Source organism: Maniola hyperantus, chromosome 21 (assembly GCF_902806685.2).
Source record: "Maniola hyperantus chromosome 21, iAphHyp1.2, whole genome shotgun sequence".
Lineage (NCBI taxonomy): Eukaryota > Metazoa > Arthropoda > Insecta > Lepidoptera > Nymphalidae > Maniola > Maniola hyperantus.
This window is the reverse complement of record NC_048556.1, coordinates 11,271,589-11,292,976: the sequence shown is the minus strand read 5'-3', so window position 1 is coordinate 11,292,976 and position 21,388 is coordinate 11,271,589. Positions and strand designations below refer to the sequence as shown.

Genomic DNA, 21,388 nt, shown 5'->3' with positions numbered 1-21,388 from the left:
TTCCTGTGAAGGATTTTTTTGTAAAACTCCTGCATTTTACTTAGCCTACTTACAGGCAAAGCCGTTCCGCTAAGCGATTTATCATTCCCGCACGCCGCGCGCCGCCGCGTACAAACAGATTAGGGATATCTATATATATAAAAGGAAAAGGTGACTGACTGACTGACTGACTGACTGATCTATCAACGCACAGCTCAAACTACTAGACGGATCGGGCTGAAATTTGGTATGCAGATAGCTACTATGACGTAGACATCCGCTAAGAAAGGATTTTTGAAAATACAACCCCTAAGGGGGTGAAATAGGGGTTTGAAATTTGTGTAGTCCACGCGGACGAAGTCGCGAGCATAAGCTAGTGGATTTATAAAACTAATATTAAATGACTAAAATCAAATTCCCCTTTCCTCTCCAACTAAGCGTGAAGCTTGTGCTAGGAGTAGGTACGACAATAGTGCAACGGGCGGGGTTTGAACCGTCGACCTTTCGGTTTTCAGTCCACTCCTTTACCAGTTGAGCTATTGAGGCTCTACCATACCTCTTCCAGGCGTGTTCTATCAATACATCATAACAAAAATTTTATCTGAAAACTGACTATAGGACTATAGAACTATAGTAACTTTTCGAAGTTATGTGCGTTTGTAATAATAACTAGCTTATGCTCGCGACTTCACAAATTTCAAACCACTATATCACCCTCTTAGGGGGTTGCATTTTTAAAAATCCTTTCTTAGCGGATGCCTACGTCATAATAGCTATTTGCCTGACTTTCAGCTTGATCCGTCCAGCAGTTTGAGCTGTGCGTTGATAGATCAGTCAGTCAGTCACCTTTTCCTTTTATTTTAGAAGATAATAATAGTTTTATTGACAGGCATAAAAACCCATAATACACTACAGAATTACAATAAAATAAAAGTTACATTATAAAGCGTACACATAAAACATGGAAATAACTTACATTACAACTAACTGAAATTGTTAAAAAAACTAATTTCAGATGCCACAGATCGCAGGTATTATTTTCTGTTCTTATCATGGTATATTTTTATCCCGGGAAATCAAAGAGTTCCCACGGGATTTTCAAAGCCTGTATCCTGTATATAAAAAATCCTGTGATAGGGACACGGCATCTCAGTACCCGTAGTACAAGATTTTACGTCTCACCAAACGAAACCAAATTCGAGAGTCGAAATACGTCCGCGTTACAGTAAAATGGCCTTAAACAGCCTTGAATTGAAGTCAAATATTCAATGCCACTGATTTTAATTTCGCAATGTTTCCGCTTGGAGCGCTGGCTGTAGAAGTGTAGACAAACTTGAGCTTTAAAACAAGGTATTTAAGATCCAGTTTACTGTAACGCGGAAGTATTTCGACTCTCGAATTTGGTTTGGTTTGGTGAGACGTAAAATCTTGTACTACGGGTACAGAATACGTAGAATACCTAAATGGATATATGCCCGCTTGTATTCTATGTCATAAGTAACCGGCGGTATATCCCACCGCTAGTTGTCACTTCTGTATCTTTTCCTCTCGCTAAGTCATTTGTCCAGATTAGGGCGATAATGTGTACGGGCCCTAATAGCTGAAAATGTTACCTACTTCATTTCATACATTCCATTTATTTTCATTTGACCCCTTTCTTGCGGAGACATTGACCCGATCACTATGTTTTTCACAGATATAGGTGAGGTTTTCACAGATATATATACCTACCTACAGATATGCAACTAGCGTGGCCCCCTCAGTCCCTCCCGCTGAAGCAGAGGTAGTTACTTGTGAAATTCCTCCTATTATACGTTCGCTTCTGAGAGTTCCGTAGGTACTACAATCGTATTTTATCGACATTTTGCACGATAAATCAAAAACTATTATGCCTAAAAATAAATAAAAATCTGTTTTAGAATGTACAAATAAAGCCCTTTCATATGATACCCCACTTGGTATATAGTAATCTTACTTTGAAAGTTGAAAATAGCAATATTTGTTCATGAACACATTTGTGATGTATCCACAAATTCACGGTTTTCAGATTTTCCCCCTCATGTCTGCTTTAAGACCTAACTTTCTTCCAAATTTCAGATTCAGTTGTGTCAGATGGAAAAAAATTCACGCATATGAAAACTGTGGAACTCCCTTTGTCGGTGTTCCCATTAGATTACAACATGGGGTTATTTAAGGGGCGGACCAACAAGTTCCTGAAAGGCCGGCAACGCATTGGTACGGTTCCTCTGGTACTGCAAATGTTCATGGGCGGCATGTTTGCACGTCATTTTTGTTTTAAAAAAAGAAGTTTTCACTTTAAAAATTGCAAATCGCACAAAATGTAGAGACAATAAAAACTTATTCCGCGAAGATTAACTTCATAAATTCCAAATGAGCTGCAGATGGCAGACCAATTCCAAAATGGCCGCCACGGAGATTTCAATTCGGTATTCATTCCTCTTTATTTATTCACGATGTCACTCAGTTCTTAGTTTGAGCTCTAGAGACGTTTTGACGATTCGGAACAGTTTCATTTAATCATTTTAATCCTATTTTCGGTGATGCTGGTTAATTTTATACGAAAGGATCTGGGAGCCATCGTATCTAAATAGTATAAAATATAAAATATAAAAATAGCCTCTATTTCAGAGTGTACAAAATTTTTAGTTATATTCATCGATATAAATGACAAGATATGCCCGAGCGAACAAAATTTTTCACGGTTTTGGAACCAAATAAATCAGCGCCACCTCTTAGATACTAATGAACGACCCGTTTGAAACCCAGACACTGAGGTTGCATTAATACATAAGCACCACTGCGTCGGTGCCATTTTGTTTGTTCAATAGCCTTGTCCATACGAAGTAATATATAAGTCAATGGTTATTTATTACAGTTGTTTGTATCACAAAAAGTCTTTTAACTCTGAGTGCACTCAGAGTTAAGAGCACAGATTAGAGACTTCTCTAATCTGTGCTCTTTCTTAAAAAAACTATTCACCACTCCAAATATGTAAAAAGAGGTGACTTACTGACTGATCTATCGACGCACAGCTCTAACTACTAGACGGATCAGGCTAAAGCTTGGCATGCAGATAACTATTACGATGTAGACATCCGCTAAGAAAGGATTTTTGAAAATTCAAACAGGAATTGAGGGGGTAAAATAGGAGTTTGAAATTTGCGTAGTTTAAGCGGACGAAGGCGCGGGCATACCTACCTAAGCTAGTCTAAATACATAATAGGAAGAGGTGACTGACTAACTGACTGACTGATCTATCAACGCACAATTCAAACTACTAGACGGATCGGGCTGAAGTTTAGGCATGCAGATAGCTATTATGACATAGACATCCTCCAATACAGGATTTTTGGAAATTCAACCCCTAAAGGAGAAAAACAGGGGTTTGAAATTTGCGTAGTCTAAGCGGACGTAAGACACCGGCATAAGCTAGTTTTATATAAAAAGTGAGGCGAGACAAAATGTGTTAGTGTTTACGCGGCAGAAAATATTGCACATCGTCCTTTAGAAAGAGATAGCGGTTTCGTAGAGCGTTGTCTCTGCCGTTGAAACCAACAAAACATCACATAGGTATGAGTGACAGAGACAACGCTCTACAAAGCCAAAATCTCAATCTAAAAGACAATGTACAATATTTCTTTCCGGCTACTGTACCATTATTACCTAACGAACTGCAGATGTCGTCATAATTCCAAAATGGCGGCACCGAGAGATTTCAATTTTATTCAAAATTCATTCTCTTGCTCTTTACTTAATCACGAAGCGGACGTCAAGTTTCTTGGTCTTTGCCCCAGCGTCGCTTGAAGCGCTTAAATGATTAATGTAAATTGATTACTTGACTAGGCTCTAATGTTTTGATTAATGAAGTGTCGTTGCCTTCATCTCAAGGCCCTCCATTTTATTATGGGTACCTTGAAGTCAAGGGTGAATAGGTCTATTTAATCTTCTAGGCAAGCGCGCTCCATCTTAGCCTGCATCATCACTTGCCACCAGGTCTGATTGCAGCCAAGCGCTAGTCTATAATTTTAAAAAAGGTCGCGTGGACTACACAAATTTCAAACCCATACTTCACCCCCTTAGGGATTGAATTTTCAAAAATCCTACGTCATATATATCTGCATGCCAACAGCCCGATCCGTCCAGTAAAACTGCTGTGCGTTGATAGATCAGTCAGTCAGTCAGTCACCTTTTCCTTTTATATAATTTAGATAAAAACGTCATATATATCTGCATGCCAACAGCCCGATCCGTCCAGTAAAACTGCTGTGCGTTGATAGATCAGTCAGTCAGTCAGTCAGTCAGTCAGTCAGTCAGTCACCTTTTCCTTTTATATAATTTAAATAAAAGCCAACATAAAGCGTTTATCCCTACAAAACCCCGTTAGCGGTAGTTACATCAAAATGAGTTATACCCCGCCACTTGAACGCGAAACGTTATTTGTAACGTTAATAGTTCGTATAGTTTCGATCCCACCTGTTTTTACTATACGCGTGCTTAGGGTTGCCACATCTACATGCAGCTTAAACCGCTGGGTTTAAAAACTTGAGAATTAGCCATCGATATAAATGACTAGATATGGTCAAGCGAACAAAATTTTTCACGGTATAGAAACCAAATAAATCAGCGCCACCTCTTAGATACTAATGAACCCGTTTGAAATCCAGACGTCACTGAGGTTGTATTGGTGCATAAGCGCCAATGAATTATATATTATTATCAATTATTACGAAACAGAGGATCTTCTGATTAAAATAATATGATTGAAACAAACTAGCTAATATAAACAACAAATAATACACATACACACACACGCACCCACACAAACACACACACATACACACCTTAACACACGCACCCACACACTCGCATACATGCACACCACTATCACTTGAAATAGACACCGGTATAACATGTTCGACCTTAGCGCACCAAATTGTAATAACATTTATTCAAGTTTTTAGAAATGGAGAAGGCAACCCACTGTAATACAGTGTTTACTAGTGCAGGGGTTACCCATTCATACGTCTACTAGACCTTAATTATTACTTGTTTTTTATCTGTATTATAAGTATCTTTTTCCTTTTATGTAATTTAATATGTATATAATAATATCCAATAATAATATATCGTCGTAGTCAATGTACTACGTTTCAGTAAATAAATAAAAAATAAATAAAATGAGTCGGTGCCATTTTATTTGTTCAATAACCCCGTCCATATAAGTCAATGGAATTAGCATGCCGGTTTGGCAGTAACAATTTTTCCTTGCTGATCTTTGTTTGATCCTTGAGTATTTTCTTCCTCATTTACCTATGTTACTTGTCCCTAAATCAAAGGTAACTATGTCAGTGTCAACCCTACTGGCACCTTTTGTGTGGCTGTCCGCGTGATGGATGCCTCGTTTACACAAATGTATCTTTTCCGTCAAAAACTACCAAACTTGTTGAAATAAATAAATAATCTCTAATTTCAGACTAGCCACAATAATATTATAAAGACGAAAGTTTATTTGTGTCTGTGTATCTTTGTTACTTTTTAACGCAAAAACTAATCGACGGATATGGCTGAAATTTGGAATGGAGATAGAAATACCTTGGATTTAACACATAGGCTACTTTTCATCCCATATAAATCCATGGTTCCTGCGGGATTTTTCAAACACATTTCAACGCGGATGACGCTACGGGCATTATCTAGTTGTCTATAGTTTCCTTATAAAGAGAATTTACCCTAAGTTAGTTTGTTAGTAACATTTTTTTTTGCTGATCTTTGTTTTACCGTTGAGTATTGGCTTCCTCATTTACCTAAGTTACTTGTCCCTAAATCAAAGGTAACTAAGTCAGTGTCAACCCTACTTGCACCTTTGTGCGGTTGTACGCGTGATGGATGCCTCGTTCGCACAAATGTATCTTTTCCATCAAAAACTACCAAACTTGTTGTAGAATACTTTATTCCGGGAAATAAGATGTTTATTTAGGCTCTGTACACATGGCGTGGCCGCTTTGTATAAAAAAGGCCTAATTTACCTTAACAAAATAAGTTGCGGTGTGTATACGTAATATATAAGCTTTTTGCAATATATCGTAAATTTTTACAAAATAGTAGGACTTTTTTATTTATTTTTTCGCGGTTTTTTTTACGGTATCATATCAGTAATCATCAGTACTATCATCTGTCTTCGTTTTAGCCAGCGTTCTCGTTACATCCTGTATAAGATAATTTATAAGCTTAGGTTAAATTAATAAGTAATTAAAAATTAGACAACTTAGATCGTACTTCAACTGAGTAACTCATTAGCAATCAGTAATAAGAACAAAAATTTAATAAATAAAGCTCCAGCTAAAAATTAAGATTTAAAAAAATAAGAAAAAAAACATTAAAAAATAAAGCTCCGGCTAAAAATTAAGATTTAAAAAAATAAGAAAAAAAACATTAAAAAATAAAGCTCCGGCTAAAAATTAAGATTTAAAAAGGAAAGAAAAAACTTTACCTCCTCTTAGCTCGCAGAGCAGTGTGAAATTCCCTCCTTCTTCCAGAGGTCCGACCACTCCAGCGACGTCGCGACCTGCCTCGTCGTACAGCAGGAGTTGGTGGGGAGGTACTGCGAAACAAGATACAGTTCTTGCAATTCACGAAGGCTACTGAACTTTACTTGTTTTAACGTCGTTTACATGGTCATTGCGTAAGTGTGCGTGCATGTCGGACCAATCAGTCGCGAGCAAGCGCTGTCAAACGCACACATTTAGTGTACCTTACGTATACCGATACGACTTAAACACAAGCATGAGTCAGTGGCCTTCGTGAAATGCAAGAACTATGATACTTTACGAACATTCTTAATACCGCCATAGTCTAGTGGTTAGAGCCTATTTTGCCTCAATATCTCAACGATTAAAGGAGCGGACTAAAATCCTAAAGGTGTGCGGTTCAAATTGCACCCCACCACCCGTTGCACTATTGTCTTACCTTTTACTTTATTTTATAGACTACCTTATGCTCGCGACTTCGTCCGCGTGGACTACAAAAATTTCAAACTCCTGTTGCAAAGGGCGGAATTTTCAAAAATCCTTTCTTAGCGGATGCCTACGTCATAATAATAATCTGCATGCTAAATTTCAGCCCGATCCGTTCAGTACTTTGAGCTGTGCTTTGATAGATCAGTCAGTCAGTCAGCTATTCTTTTTGTATATTTAAAAGAAGAAGATCACGCCTGATGACTTGTGTCGTCTCACAGTGGTAACGCACTCATCCGATCCGAGTCCGTGAAAATACGTTGCTTTTTGTTTTGTATGGGAGCTTATGACATAATAATATGTCGTAGATAATCGCTGGTATTCTTTTTTTTATTTTTTATTTTTTATAACAAGCGTAGGTACACCAAATATTTACATTATTATTTTCTCGCCAAACTGGTGAGCCAGTTTGTTGGCGAGCTGGCGCTCCTTAAAAATAACTAGAATCTACGTATTAAATTGTACTTATGTATGTAAACTTATATTCTAACTTATAAACTTATACTCAGATTAAGGATTGATCGCTGCAGCGAATTGAACGCTTTAGAGATCAATCCTCAATCTGAGGTAACAAACAAAATAAACTAAAATAAAAAACAAATAATAACGGATGACGGATAGAACACGGATGACAGAAGTGCAGTGCGTAATCTCCTACCTACCTACCTACTATTTATGTTTAGGCTGTGGTCTCACTTTGTATCTGCAAGGTGTAAAACCCCTTGTATTGCCACCGCCGCCGTATGCAAATCTCGCGATATTATCAGCTATATTGTTTCGATTTTATCGCGGTTCTGCGGCGGCGCTGTAATCTATACGCTATTACCGCCACATGAATATTCTGGGTTTCGCGGTGGGGGTCAAATTACCCTAAATTACCGGTTAAAATATATAACGAAAACGAGCTCGGGAAAATTGTACCCCAGGGCTACGGGTTTAGGCAAAACGCGGCATCACAAAATACTTAATGCACGCTATAAGTCATCATCATGATCAACCCATCGCCGGTTCACTACAGAGCACGGGTGTCCTCTCGGAGTGAGAAGGTTTTGGCCATAGTCTACCAAGCTGGCCAAGTGCGGATTGGCAGACTTCACACACCTTTAAGAACATTATGGAGAACTCTCAGGCATGCAGGTTTCCTCACGATGTTTTCCTTCACCGTTAAAGCAAGTGATATTTTAATTACTTAAAAACGCACATAACTCCGAAAAGTTAGAGGTGCGTGCCCGGGATCGAACCCCCGACCTCCGATTGGAAGGCGGACGTCCTAACCACTAGGCTACCACAGCTAAACTATAAGTGCAGTCTGCTAAGTACAGTACGCGGCCGAAAGTAATGTACATCGACCTTTAAAATGACATTTCGGCTTTGTAGAGCGTTTTCTCTGTCACTCATACCTATATGACGTTTTGTCGGTCTCAACGACAGAGACAGTGCTCTACAAATTTGCTATCTCCTTCTAAAGGTCGGTGTATCTGTACTGTATCAGATTTCACATCTCACTAACACTGATAAAATTCGAGTATTGACTCTCAGTCAGTCAGCTTTTCCTTTTATATATAGACTAGCTTATGCTCGCGACTACGTCCGCGTGGACTACAGAAATTTCAAATCCCTATTTCACCCTCTTAGGGGTTGAATTTTCAAAAATCCTTTCTTGAGCGGATGCCTACGTCATAATAGCTATCTGCATGCCAAATTTCAGCCTGACCCGTCCAGTAGTTTGAGCTGTGCGTTGATAGATCAGTCAGTCAGTCATCTTTTCCTTTTATATATTTAAGATTTCTGGGTTTGGTTATATATCTAGGTCTGGTTATATCTAGGGCAATTTTGATCCCAAAACAACCGGCAAAATTTTATACACTCTTGTAACTGCATAAAAAAATAAACCGTAGCCCGAAAATTTGAAGAATATAGCTTATATATTTAGATATATTTATATTTTTGTATAATTTTCAAAGATTTTTCGAAGGAAAACATGGCAAAGGTGGATAATTACTTTGTGTCTGAAGGTTTTCTTTCGATTAATTAAAATTATTTCCTTAAAAAGCTCTACAAAGTAACAAGTCTCATCATTTTAATTCATCGTGGCTCAATACGGTACGGGTCTTCATTCTCCTCTAAGAATAAAAAAGTTTTAGGCCATAGTTCACCACGGTAGCCAAATTAGGTTTGCAGACTTTGTTAAAATTATAGAGAACTCCTACGTTCCTTACGGAAACCTAGTGTAGCTCCCTCGCAATTTTTAGGGGTCCCGTACCTCAAAAGGAAAATGGATTAAAAATCTGGATGGATGGTAGATAGATTTTCAACTGACAATTTTTATTTGAAACTAGCTGCCCCGGCGAACTTCGTACCGCCTAACAGTCGATTCTTTTTCAGGAATTTTTTTAAATTTTCCGCTCCGTAAGAACCCATCCGCATACTTCAAGGAATATTATAAAAAAGAATTAGCGAAATAGGTTCAGCTGTTCTCGAGATTTGCGATCAGCAACACATTCAGCGATTCATTTTTAGGGTTCCGTACCTCAAAAGGAAAAACGGAACCGTTATAGGATCACTTTGTTGTCGGTCTGTCTGTCTGTCTGTCTGTCTGTCTGTCCATCTGTCTGTCAAGAAACCTACAGGGTACTTCCCGTGGACCTAGAATCATGAAATTTGGCAGGTAGGTACATCTTATAGCTGACATTTGGGGAAAAATCTGAAAACCGTGAATTTAGGGTTAGATCACACAAAAAAAATTTAAATTGTGGTCATGAACTAATAATTAGTATTTTCAACTTTCGAAGTGAGTGACTATATGAAGTGGGGTATCATATGAAAGGTCTTCACCTGTACATTCTAAAACAGATTTTTATTTATTTTTAAGCATCATAGTTTTTGAATTATCGTGCAAAATGTCTAAAAAATACGACTGTATTACGGAACCCTCGTCGCGCGAGCCTGACTCGCACTTGGCCGGTTTTTATATAATATAGAGAAGATACAGGTAGATATAGCCTTTAGTACATGTAGTCTTTTATAGTTACTAGGTAATTTACTTCAATGGTCTACATGAATAAATATAAAACCGAATTATAACTCAAGCGTGAATTTACAGGCTTACAAATACTTATTATGTTAATTACTTTCCTTTAGCAGCACAAAGCGTTGCCTTGAAATGTATTGAAGTGTTAAATTAATACTTCTACAAGTTCAAGGCTACCAAAACATCAAACATTTGATTTGAAATTCACTTGTTTAGCGACCGGTTTGACGACTGATCGACCGACAAGTTGAGTAGCGTATGGAAACCTAATGTACCATGCCAGACTTTGAAGTCCTTGCAGTTAAGTCATGTGAGTAATTACCAAGGGTCGCGAGTTCAAATCCTAATCAAAAACCCATTTCCAAGAACATTGACGTTACTCTGAGGTAAGAGAATCTTCTTCACGTAATATTGCATCGACTTCACTTACCTACTACCATTGACTTATATAATATTACTTCGTATGGACAGGCAGTGGCGTGCACAGTGTTCGAAGCCAGGGTAGGCATATTAGTTAGGTAGGAACCTGTTTACATGCAGGTCATAATGAAAAATATGCATTGAGCTATTACAACTGGGGTAAGCAGCCTCTATGATCTGCACGGCACTGTGGACAGGGTTATTTAACAAATAAAATGTCACTAATGCAATCTGAGTGACGTCTGGATTTCAAACGGGTCGTTCATTAGTATCTAAGAGGTGGCGCTGATTTATTTGGTTCTTAAACCGTGAAAAATTTTGTTCGCTTGGCCATATCTTGTCATTTATATCGATGCCTACTACCAAAGTAACCGGCATAAGTCCAAAAGATTCGCAATAGGCAGATCTTGTCTACAGCAGAACTGATAGTCGCTGAGGCAGAAGTTCTGGAGTGGAGACCACATACCAGAAAGTGCAAAAGGGATGGAAAGACGTGGGTGGATGAGGTATTTAAGAAGCACTTTCATAGGCCTATTTCCAAAAGTACCAGACTGTACCCGTAGTACAAGATTTTACGTCGCACCAAACCAAACCAAATTCGAGAGTCGAAATACTTCCGCGTTACAGTAAAATGGACCTAAACAGCCTTGAATTGAAGTCAAATATTCAATGCCACTGATTTTAATTTCGCAATGTTTCCGCTTGGAGCGCTGGCTGTAGAAGTGTAGACAAACTTGAGCTTTAAAACAAGGCATTTAAGATCCAGTTTACTGTAACGCGGAAGTATTTCGACTCTCGAATTTGGTTTGGTTTGGTGAGACGTAAAATCTTGTACTACGGGTACAGATCAGATATTTTCGGTGTATGGGGCTTAGAATAATAGAGCACCATGATAAAGCTGGTGAACAACTACCTTTTACACTTAACTAGATTTATGTCATGGATCATTTCCATCATTGGCATAAGAGGCGAAGCAGCTCGGAGCGTACAGGTGCCAAGCCGGCCAGCTGAGTTTGTAGTGGGCTCTTCTCAGACTTGGACGCATTTGGAACCCTCGTAGCTTCAGTTTTAAGTTCGCGTAAAAATTATCACCACTATATCTCTTACAAATAAAACAACCGGCAATCAAGAAGTGTAATCTATTACCTATCAGTACCCTTATTATAAATGCGAAAGTGCGTTGTTTGTTGGTTTGTCCTTCAATCACGTCGCAACGGTGCAACGGATCAACGTGATTTTTTGCATGGATAGGTATAGATAATAAGGAGGAGATAGAAGTAAGGATAAGACCTGGAGAGTGGCATAGGCTACCTTTTATCCCGGGAATCAAAGAGTTCCCACGGGATTTAAAAGAAACCTAATTCCACGCGGACAAAGTCGCAGGCATCAGCTAGATTTGAATAAATTATTTGATTAATCAATTATATTATGTAGTATATAATATACCTCCATAATAAATTAAACTATAAAAACATAATGTACATTACAAACTAATTAATAATTTAAACTAAAACTAAAACCTTAAAAAATATAACATTATAACTAAAATATATTATTAAAAGGAGTCCCTTTAGGCAAGGTTCCGAAGATACTGGCAGCGTTCCCCCTTTGGATAGCTAGGCTAATTCTTTGTCCGAGGTAGCTGCCAGCTCTTCGGTCTCCTGTGATGTCGACTAACCTTTTTGCTATTTCCTTAAAAAGTCTAATAGCGCTAGGACCCCACGGACCAAGGGTCTCGACACCGAATGGGACAAATTCATATTCGGAGCCTAGACCCCTGTATTTGCATGTAATTATTTGATTTGATTTGATGGAAGTTACTCACCAACAACATTGAGCCGTATCTGAAAGTTCCTGGTAGGAGAATTCTTGAAGTCCACCCTGCATCTGTAGACGCCCTCATCGTCCAGCTGCACCGCGTCCACGGTGAGGGACGAGGGCCTGGACATGGTGACGAAGTACGCCCGTCTCCCGAAGGCGAGGGGGTCTGACCAGTGGAGAGCCTTGTTGAAACTGCGCCCGCGGACGTCGAAGCTGTGGAAGAATTAATAACAGATTTATTTTGCGAAGTTCCTGGAAAGTTTTAGGTTCACACTGTTTTTTTTTTATGAATTATGATTTATGCGAGCAAACGAGCAGGCGAGTCACCTGATGTTAAGTGATTACCGCCGCCCATGAACATTTGCAGCACCAGAGGAACCGCCGATGTATTGCCGGCCTTTCAGGAATTTGTTGGTACACCCCTTGTTGTAATCTAAACCCCAAAAAACCCCAATAAAAACCCCATGCTGTAATCTAATGGGAACACCGCCGATGGGAGTTGACGGTGAGGGATGAGGGCCTGGATATGGTGACGAAGTACGCCCGTCTCCCGAAGGCGAGGGGGTCTGACCAGTGGAGGGCCTTGTTGAAACTGCGACCGCGGACGTCGAAGCTGTGGACGAACTGAGAGATTTACTTTGTGTTCCTGGAAAGTTTTAGGTTTTATTTATCGTCACACAATGATTATGTATGATTAGCTTATGCCCACGACTTCGTCCGCGTGGACTACTCAAATTTCAAACCCCTATTTTACCCCCTCGGCCACTCGGAGTTAATGCCGCGTCGTGGGTGGGCCATTGACCCGAGTTTTGCGCGCTATACATTGCGGATTTGAAAAATACTAAATCGCTAAAACTACAAAATGAGGCAAACGGTTATTGCTATTTTCCGCAAACAGAAAAAGGCGTGTGGAATTGCGCTCCAATGTGATATCAAAATGTTTTTCGAGCAGCATATCCGCGCGGAAAAAACGGCAAAGAAAAATTCCGCGAGCATTTTTCTCGTAGAATTTCACTTGGTTTGTTCCGTGATTACGTATCTCGCAACATGCGTTAAATCTCGCAATAGCCACAAAGCAAAATAAGAAGAAGAAGAAAAGAGACAGCAAATGAACTGTCGCATTGCTACTGGTGTCGCGTTGCTGTCGCTACTGCAACGTTTTACGTAATCACCCCGACTTGTACCTTAAGCTCTCGGATTGCTTACCCGCGGTTTATAATAAAGCAATTAAACCGCTTAAGAAAATAGGAACGGAAGCGCGGGGCCAAAATATCTCTAAGCGATTTAATTAATATGAAGCGCCTAAATCCCCGGTTCGGTATTATACGCTACATTGTATATTGTATAATACATTTCTGTATAATTGTGCTTCGGTACAGTTAATGGCTTCGTAGCGTAATGAAGCAAGAGCAAATAGAGTAGCATGCGCGGTACTTGGCTCGATAAGTATTAAGGCGTGTCGAGATTAATGCAGGCGCGTGTATTATTTATTACTAGCTTTTGCCCGCGACTTCGTTCGCGTGGACTACACAAATTTTTAACCCCTGTTTTACCCCCTTAGGGGTTGAAATTTCAAAAATCCTTTCTTAGCGGTTGCCTACGCCACAATAACTATCTGGATGTCGAATTTCAGCCCAATCCGTCCAGTAGTTTGAGCTGTGCGTTGTTATTTCAGTCAATGAGTCACCTTTTCCTTTTATATATTTAGATGAATATTTATTATTATTACAATAATTAACAACGGAAGCCAAAAATGGCTGCCTAATTTGTTGCGGCAAACAAATTTCAGGGTTTATTGTTAATAGAGTAATTAGGGAGGTGAGGTAAAAGAAATTGCTAAAGGAAATAAAGAAAAAAACCGTCTCATTTAATGGACTACATTATAATATTTGGAGCTGAATATTAGAAGTTAGTAGTTCTGAGTTGTAGAAATATAATATTACTAGCTGATGCCCGCAACTTCGTCTGCGTGGAATTCGGTTTTTTTTAAATCCCACGGGAACTCTTTGATTTTCCGGGATAAAAAGTAGCCTATGTCACTCTCCAGGTTTTTATCTATACCCATGCAAAAAATCACGTCAAGTCGTTGCGACTTGATTGAAGGACAAACCAACAAACAAACACACTTTGGCATGTATAATAAGGGTACTGAATACTGATAATAAGGGTACTGATAAAGAACACAATACTTCACTTAAATATCGAGAATTACAACTTTCACATTTATAATAAGGGTAAGACTCTTGAGAGAATTGAATTGTTTTGGGCTACTTACTCAAATTCTGTAAAAAAAATTGAATACTGCCATATCTCTAAAATTATAGACGAATAGGTGTGATTTTTTTTATATGAATATAGTTGAAAACCTGGATAATGAGCTACTTGTTATCTCTGAAAATTTAAAAGAGAAAAAGAAAAAAAATACGGATTTTTTAATATCATAACTCTATGATGTTGACTCTTTTGGCAGTCGTCTGCCAGACCTAAAACGAACTAAAAAGTAAAAATATTCACATGTTTTGAAATGAATACAGTAACAATAGGGCGATATTGTTATTTTTTTCAAAAAAAAATATAGTTAGTGTCACTTGGGAAGATGTAAGGATTCTAACGTTTATACATATATACATCCAAGTTTATTTAGGCATTTAGAATTTATGGTGGAATAATGAAAAGTACATGAACACATAATTACACTCCTTTTTTACCAACCTATTTTACAATTTAAGATTTTACGTCTCACCAAACGTTGCTAGAATTCGAGAGTCGAAACACTTCCGCATTATAGTAAACTGGATCTTAAATGCCTTGTTTTAAAGCTCAAATTTGTCTACACGTCTACAGCCAGCGCTCCAAGCGGAAACGTTGCGAAATTAAAATCAGTGGCATTGAATTTTTGACTTCAATTCAAGGTTCTTTAGGTCCATTTTACTTTCATGTTATTGTGTTTCGATTCTCGAATTCTAGCAACGTTTGGTGAGACGTAAAATATTATACTACGGGTACATGATCTGCGCGAGACTTTTTCAGGAAATAGCCGAGTTTGTATTTGATGTCAATAATTTGTTACGCAAGTGAGTCAAAAATGAATTTTATTTGATCTTGTTTGTGACATTTTGTTTGCCCAATCAGGTTGTGTGCCGTCGAGTTTTGAAAATTAAGTAAATAAGCCTTGAATAATATTCGTTTATCCACTTTGGGGGTTTTTCTCGTTGATTTTTTTGAGCAGTAATTTTTTTCCTGTTTGTCTTCATAAATGACGGTAAATATACGCTTTGAACTTTTTATTTAACATAATATTATAAGGGCATTACCTGATGCCCGCGACTTCCTCCGCGTGGAATTAGGTTTTTAAAAATGCCATGGGTACTCTTTGATTTTCCTGGATAAAAGTAGCCTATGTCACTCTCCAGGTCTTAAACTCTACTGACGCTGATCCATTGCTCTGTTGCGACATGATTGAAGGACAAACCAACAAACCAATAAACGGACAAGCCAACAAACAAACACACTTTCGCATTTATAATATGGGGAGTGATGAGTAATGATTCCGCGGGGTGATTACGTATCTCGTGACAGCCTTGCGACAGGCGTATAACTCGCGATCATTTCTGTCAAACGTTCGGCTAGAGAGAGAGACAGCAATAGCCACAAAGCAAAATTAGAAGAAGAAGAGAGACACCAAATGAACTATCGCATTGCTATTGCTGTCGCGTTGCTATCGCTACTGCAACGTTTAAAAATTATTTCAATCTCCTCATAAATAAACCGATTGGAAAAATATCAAGCAGCATTTTCCATACGAGATATTTTAAAAACTAGCATATAGCTGCAAGTATTAAAGGTTTTTATATTTTCCCGCGCCACTAAGCACGTCTTTTATCACGGAACCCGAGTAAACGGAACCCCCCGGGGATATTATCGTGAAATATCAGACGTATTACCTCACACTGAAAATAAGACTGTGGATTAAACTAGTAGCAACGTGAAACGTGACCTGATACTATACACGGTGAGTTGGCACCATTTTGAGGTTCCGTAGTGAAACCCTGGGTTATTCCCGTTGAGTCACACCCCCGTGAATATCACTGTGACTCAACGGGGTTTTTTTTAAAATTCAGATACAAGTAAGCCCTTGACTGCAATCTCACCTGGTAAGTGATGATGCAGTCTAAGATGGAGCGGGCTAACATGGAAGGGGTATGGCAGTTTTTATTAAACCGGTATCCCTTTGGTTTCTACACGGCATCGTACCGGAACGCTAAATTGCTTGGCGGCACGTCTTTGCCGGTAGGGTGGTAACTAGCCACGGCCGAAGCCTCCCACCAGATCAGACCAGAAATTAAGAACTTATAAAATTCCGAACCCCTGCCAGGAATTGAACCCGGGACCTCCCACTAATAAGACCACAGTGCTAACCGCTGCGCCAGGGAGGTTTTTTGGAATTGTTGTCCCGTTGAGTAACTCTATGACTCAATGGAAATTTTTTGACACTGTTTTCCCGTTGAGTCACACCTACATATTGCGTGTGTAACAAGTGTTGACTGATGATATTTATTTTCAAATCCAAGATGGTGGACATGTACTTTTTTAGTAAAAGAACCTCGTAGCAGCTTTAGTTTTAAGCTTACAATTGATTATCTAGCCTTTTTGAGCCTAATCCAACCAAGCATCGATATATTGAATGAAAAAATATTGTGAAAGTAAAAACCTAAGTAGGTAATTTGTTTGTTGGTCCGAAAAAATAAAAAAAATCCACCTTTTCGATAGTTGGAATTTTATATCGGTACGTAGATATTATATTCAACCCCCCACCTCCCATGGCCCCACCAACCTCTCGGTTATATGGGCCGAATCGCGGGTACGTAGATATCGGAACATTAAACATCGCTCAAATATATCGATATATCGAACAAATAATATCGATATATTGATTTGTCGATATTTTTTCGACAAGCCTAGTTGGAGGTCGTCCCAAACTGCCTGCGACACATGCATTGTGTACTTACAACTGAATTTGACAAACAAATTTTTATTTTAATCTGCCACATCTTTCTCCTTGCACCACACGCATCAAACGAAGCGTTAAGACACTCGTCTACGAAACGCTAGTACAACGTCATTTCGCGTTGCTTTATGTCACGAACGTGTACCAACACACTAGGACTACATTTATCTTTGGCACGGGTGACATTGCTAAAGGAGATCGCATAGAGCCGTTAGATACTGCAGTACTACCGCACTTTTATAGGTTACGGCGATATACCTACGCAGAAATCGAACTTTTGAATGGCGCTAAAAAAGCTCAGCCAATCACAGCGTGCGTCCGCTCGCTATTGGTTGTGGCCTACGCGCCATGTTTTGTACGCGCGAATTTTGAGCGAGATAGAATGAGTCTCTGTTGTTCTTGTGTTTAAAGTCTTAACGTCAAGCAATAAGTTCCGTATTTCACTGGTGTTCTTTCGATTTTAGACGGCACGGCGTTTGCGCTTTTCTACGCAAACAAATTTTGTAGGGAGTAGGGACTTCCACACGGGTCTTTCAACGCTACGTATTCCGGTGAGAGGTCGCCATTCCAGCAACTTAAGACCCCAACGTCTATCGATTTTCCGAACTTTGTGCCCTGCCCATTGCCACTTCAGCTTCGCAACCCGTTGAGCTATGTCGGTTGCTATAGTTCTCCTACGGATCTCCTCATTTCTGATTTGATTACGTAGAGAAACTCCAAGCATAGCTCTCTACATCGCCCGCTGAGTGACAAATTTCTTTATTGCGAATCTGGGTAAACAGTGGAGATGTTCTGCCGATTAGCATGCAATATGTAGCGACCATGTATTAGAGTTCCTGTATTAGATAATAATAATGATACGCATTTATTTGGGACCACAGCGCACAGTTCACAGTACAAAACACAGTAAAAAAAAACCATATCCCTGATCATAAGAGCCGTAAAAATTGTCTCATTAGAATAATTATTTATTTTAGACATTCAGGTAAGATGAAATAATATTAAAAGGAAGTAAAATTATAATGAGGACAATATTCGAAATGATATCACGAATCAATCTCCTGAATATTACAAGTCCCCTTATTTAAATTGTGAAAATAAATACTTCAATATGTATTTTTATAATGATCGGTGAGGAAACTGAACGCAAAGCTGTGATAGCCTAGTGGTTAGGACGTCCGCCTTCTAATCGGAGGTCGGGGGTTCGATCCCGGGCACGCACCTCTAACTTTCGAAGTTATGTGCGTTTTAATTAATTAAATATCACTTGCTTTAACGGTGACGGAAAACATCGTGAGGAAAACTGCATGCCTGAGAGTTCTCCATTAATGTTCTCAAAGGTGTGTGAAGTCTACCAATCCGCACATGGCCAGCGTGGTAGACTATGGCCAAAACCGTTCTCACTCTGAGAGGAGACCCGTGTTCGGTAGTGAGACGGCGATGGGTTGATCATGATGATAATGATGATGAAGTATAACGAATCATCATCATCATGATCAATCGATCAGCTAGTAGCTAGTAACGAATAAAACCATCACGAGCCTGTATCTGTAGAACTCCGGAGATAAATGCTGTCTAATTTTATTTTATTTTTATTTTTTAATTACATAATAACAAACATCTAAACATAATAATAAAAGGTGACTGACAGAGTTACTGACTTTCAATTCACTATCTATCGTACAGTCGTTACGTGTAGTCCACGCGGACAAAGTTTATTATAATTATGCATCAACAAAACCTAAAATATTTAAAAGTTTATATCTTGCACCATAAGGTATATAGGTAACGAAGCGCTGCGACAGGGAAGTTTTGCACCAAAATGTCGATATATACCTTGAGCGCGGAGTTGGCACGCGGTAACAGACGTGAATTGACGTGATTGGCCTTGTCGGCGCCTTTGAGCGTTAATTGACTTCACATGTCGATAAGCAAAGACGCTTAAACACGCTAAGTGTTTTACTTCTATATGAATGACATAAAAATAGAATAATTTAATAATTAAAGAAAAATTAAAAAAATATTGTTAAACACTATAGTTTTAAAATATATATAAGTTTTATTATTGTATAAATTCACCGTATCTTCTTCTATATTTTTATGCTTAAAATTGTTCTCATGTAAGTGAATTTTTGTTCTTTTTTGAGAAAATAAAGTCTTTAAACCTAACCTAATAATATAATACAACTAAAACCAGTCAAGTGCGAGTCGTACTCAAAGTATGGTACAAGGTGCAGCTTGGGATAGATCTGTCAAAATCTAACTTTGCAATAGGAATGATGACTTCTAGTCAAATCAGCGAGTGTTTATCAAACGTCAAAGGCTTGCTGGAAGGAAGCTTGTATGAAATACATAGCTGATGTGACGTCATAAACGTTTGACGTACTTTTTTAGTTAAATCGATAATTTAAAATGGTTAGGTTAAAATTTAAAACCGCGCGATTCCCTACGAGAGATATTTAAGGAAATAGGTATTCTTACAGTAGCTACCCAATATATTTACAATAATATAATTTTTGTACTTGGACGATTTAACCTAAGGACGCGCCTCGCATGATTATTCCCCTCTGTCAATAGTAATGGATTTTTAATCCACTGCGTTTATAAACACTGTTTGCGGAATCGATTTTGTCATTGTCAGAATCGTTTTCGATGTGTGACGACGTCTTACACGCTGGGTGAAAAATGCCTGATTGTGCCGTTAGTGAGTGCAAGAACAAATCAAACACATCAAATTTACAAAAAGATGGAATTTCATTTCATAAGTAAGTATTTTTGGTGTAATAAACGCTTTCTATAAATTAAATTACATAAATTATTATAATAAAATAACAATCGAGAACTTTACCGATTCAGTAATTGAGTACGTAACAATTCGGTAGAAACGAGTCACACTCCTCACGACTATATTTTGTTTTTTCTAAACAATTGCAACCCTCGATATATACAAATTAGGTTAAAATTTGAATACGCGTGAACAGCATGAAATTACGTAGTAGTACGATAGTGATTGCGGTTCGATTATCGATATCGATGAAAACATTTTCTTTATTATTAACGACTAAATTACCGTCTTCAAGTCAAGTAAAGAATAGTTATTATTAATTACCACAATTTTTTCGCTACCTGTACTTGTAATAAAACTGGTCGATTTCTGTGATTTCACGTACTTAATACATTTAAAAAAAAAATTAAAGCAACGCAATTTTAGTGATAGGCGCGAAACGGGGTAGGGTGCCTCTGAACTGGGTAATATGTAGCTAAAAGGTGTACCTTTCTCAAGGATGAGGATCAGGTAATAATTTATCATAATCGTTTTATTTTTTACAGATTTCCTAAAGACGCCCACTTTAAAATGAAGTGGGCACAATTGTGCGATCGAATACTACGATGAATACGCTACGCTGACCAAACACTGGTTTTAAGTAATTAAATACGAGTAATAAATTCTTACTTCTACTTTTGTTTCTGAAAAACTATCGATATATTTTAAAATATCGATACGGTAGCATCGCAAATCAATTTGACTGTCTTACAGTCGTAATGTCTTTGTATGTTGATGTATATAACTTATTAGTGTGCGTAAAATGTAGTAGTGTTGAAGATTTAGATATGTGTGTGTTAATAATGACACAAAACTTTGTTGAGTGAGTGTGTCAAGTTGTCTATGTAGTGTTTCCTCGTCCCGCACCAAAAGTGACAGAAATTTTTATTCGTAATATTAGGCGCGTTACAAGTCCATAGGTTAAATCGTCCAAGTTTTTGTACGACAAAACATTCACAGTTACAAAAAAATCAGTGATCTCCATGATAGGCAAACTAGAAACAGAAATAAGCTAGCTACTCCTGCGCTCCGCCTCTGGAAGGTGCGAAAGTCATTTGTGGGAATGAGTGTAATATTTTATAATAAAATTCCACAAGCAATTTTAGACTTGCCTTTACACAAGTTTAAAAAATGTGTTAAAAGTATGCTCCTAAAAAAAGCATATTATACAGTCGCAGACTATGTAAACGATAAAAAAGCTTGGATTTGACTCGCTCCAGCAATGCACGGGGCTGCAATGGCTTGTATAGTACGGTATAATAACATTGTAA

The 21,388-nt window shown here is 38.3% G+C and overlaps 1 protein-coding gene across 2 annotated transcripts in view; it reads right to left on the bottom strand.

The window, feature by feature from the left end:
• LOC117992349 (B-cell receptor CD22-like) overlaps positions 1 to 21,388 on the bottom strand; it is a 140,262-nt gene that overhangs the window by 38,733 nt on the left and 80,141 nt on the right. For both annotated transcript variants that reach the window (XM_034980028.2, XM_069505804.1), the window contains exons 4-5: positions 12,290 to 12,498; positions 6,491 to 6,601 (exon numbers count right to left, since the gene is read on the bottom strand). In XM_034980028.2, the coding sequence (XP_034835919.2) occupies positions 6,491 to 6,601; positions 12,290 to 12,498 (320 nt within the window). The remainder of the gene's footprint in view (positions 1 to 6,490; positions 6,602 to 12,289; positions 12,499 to 21,388) is intronic.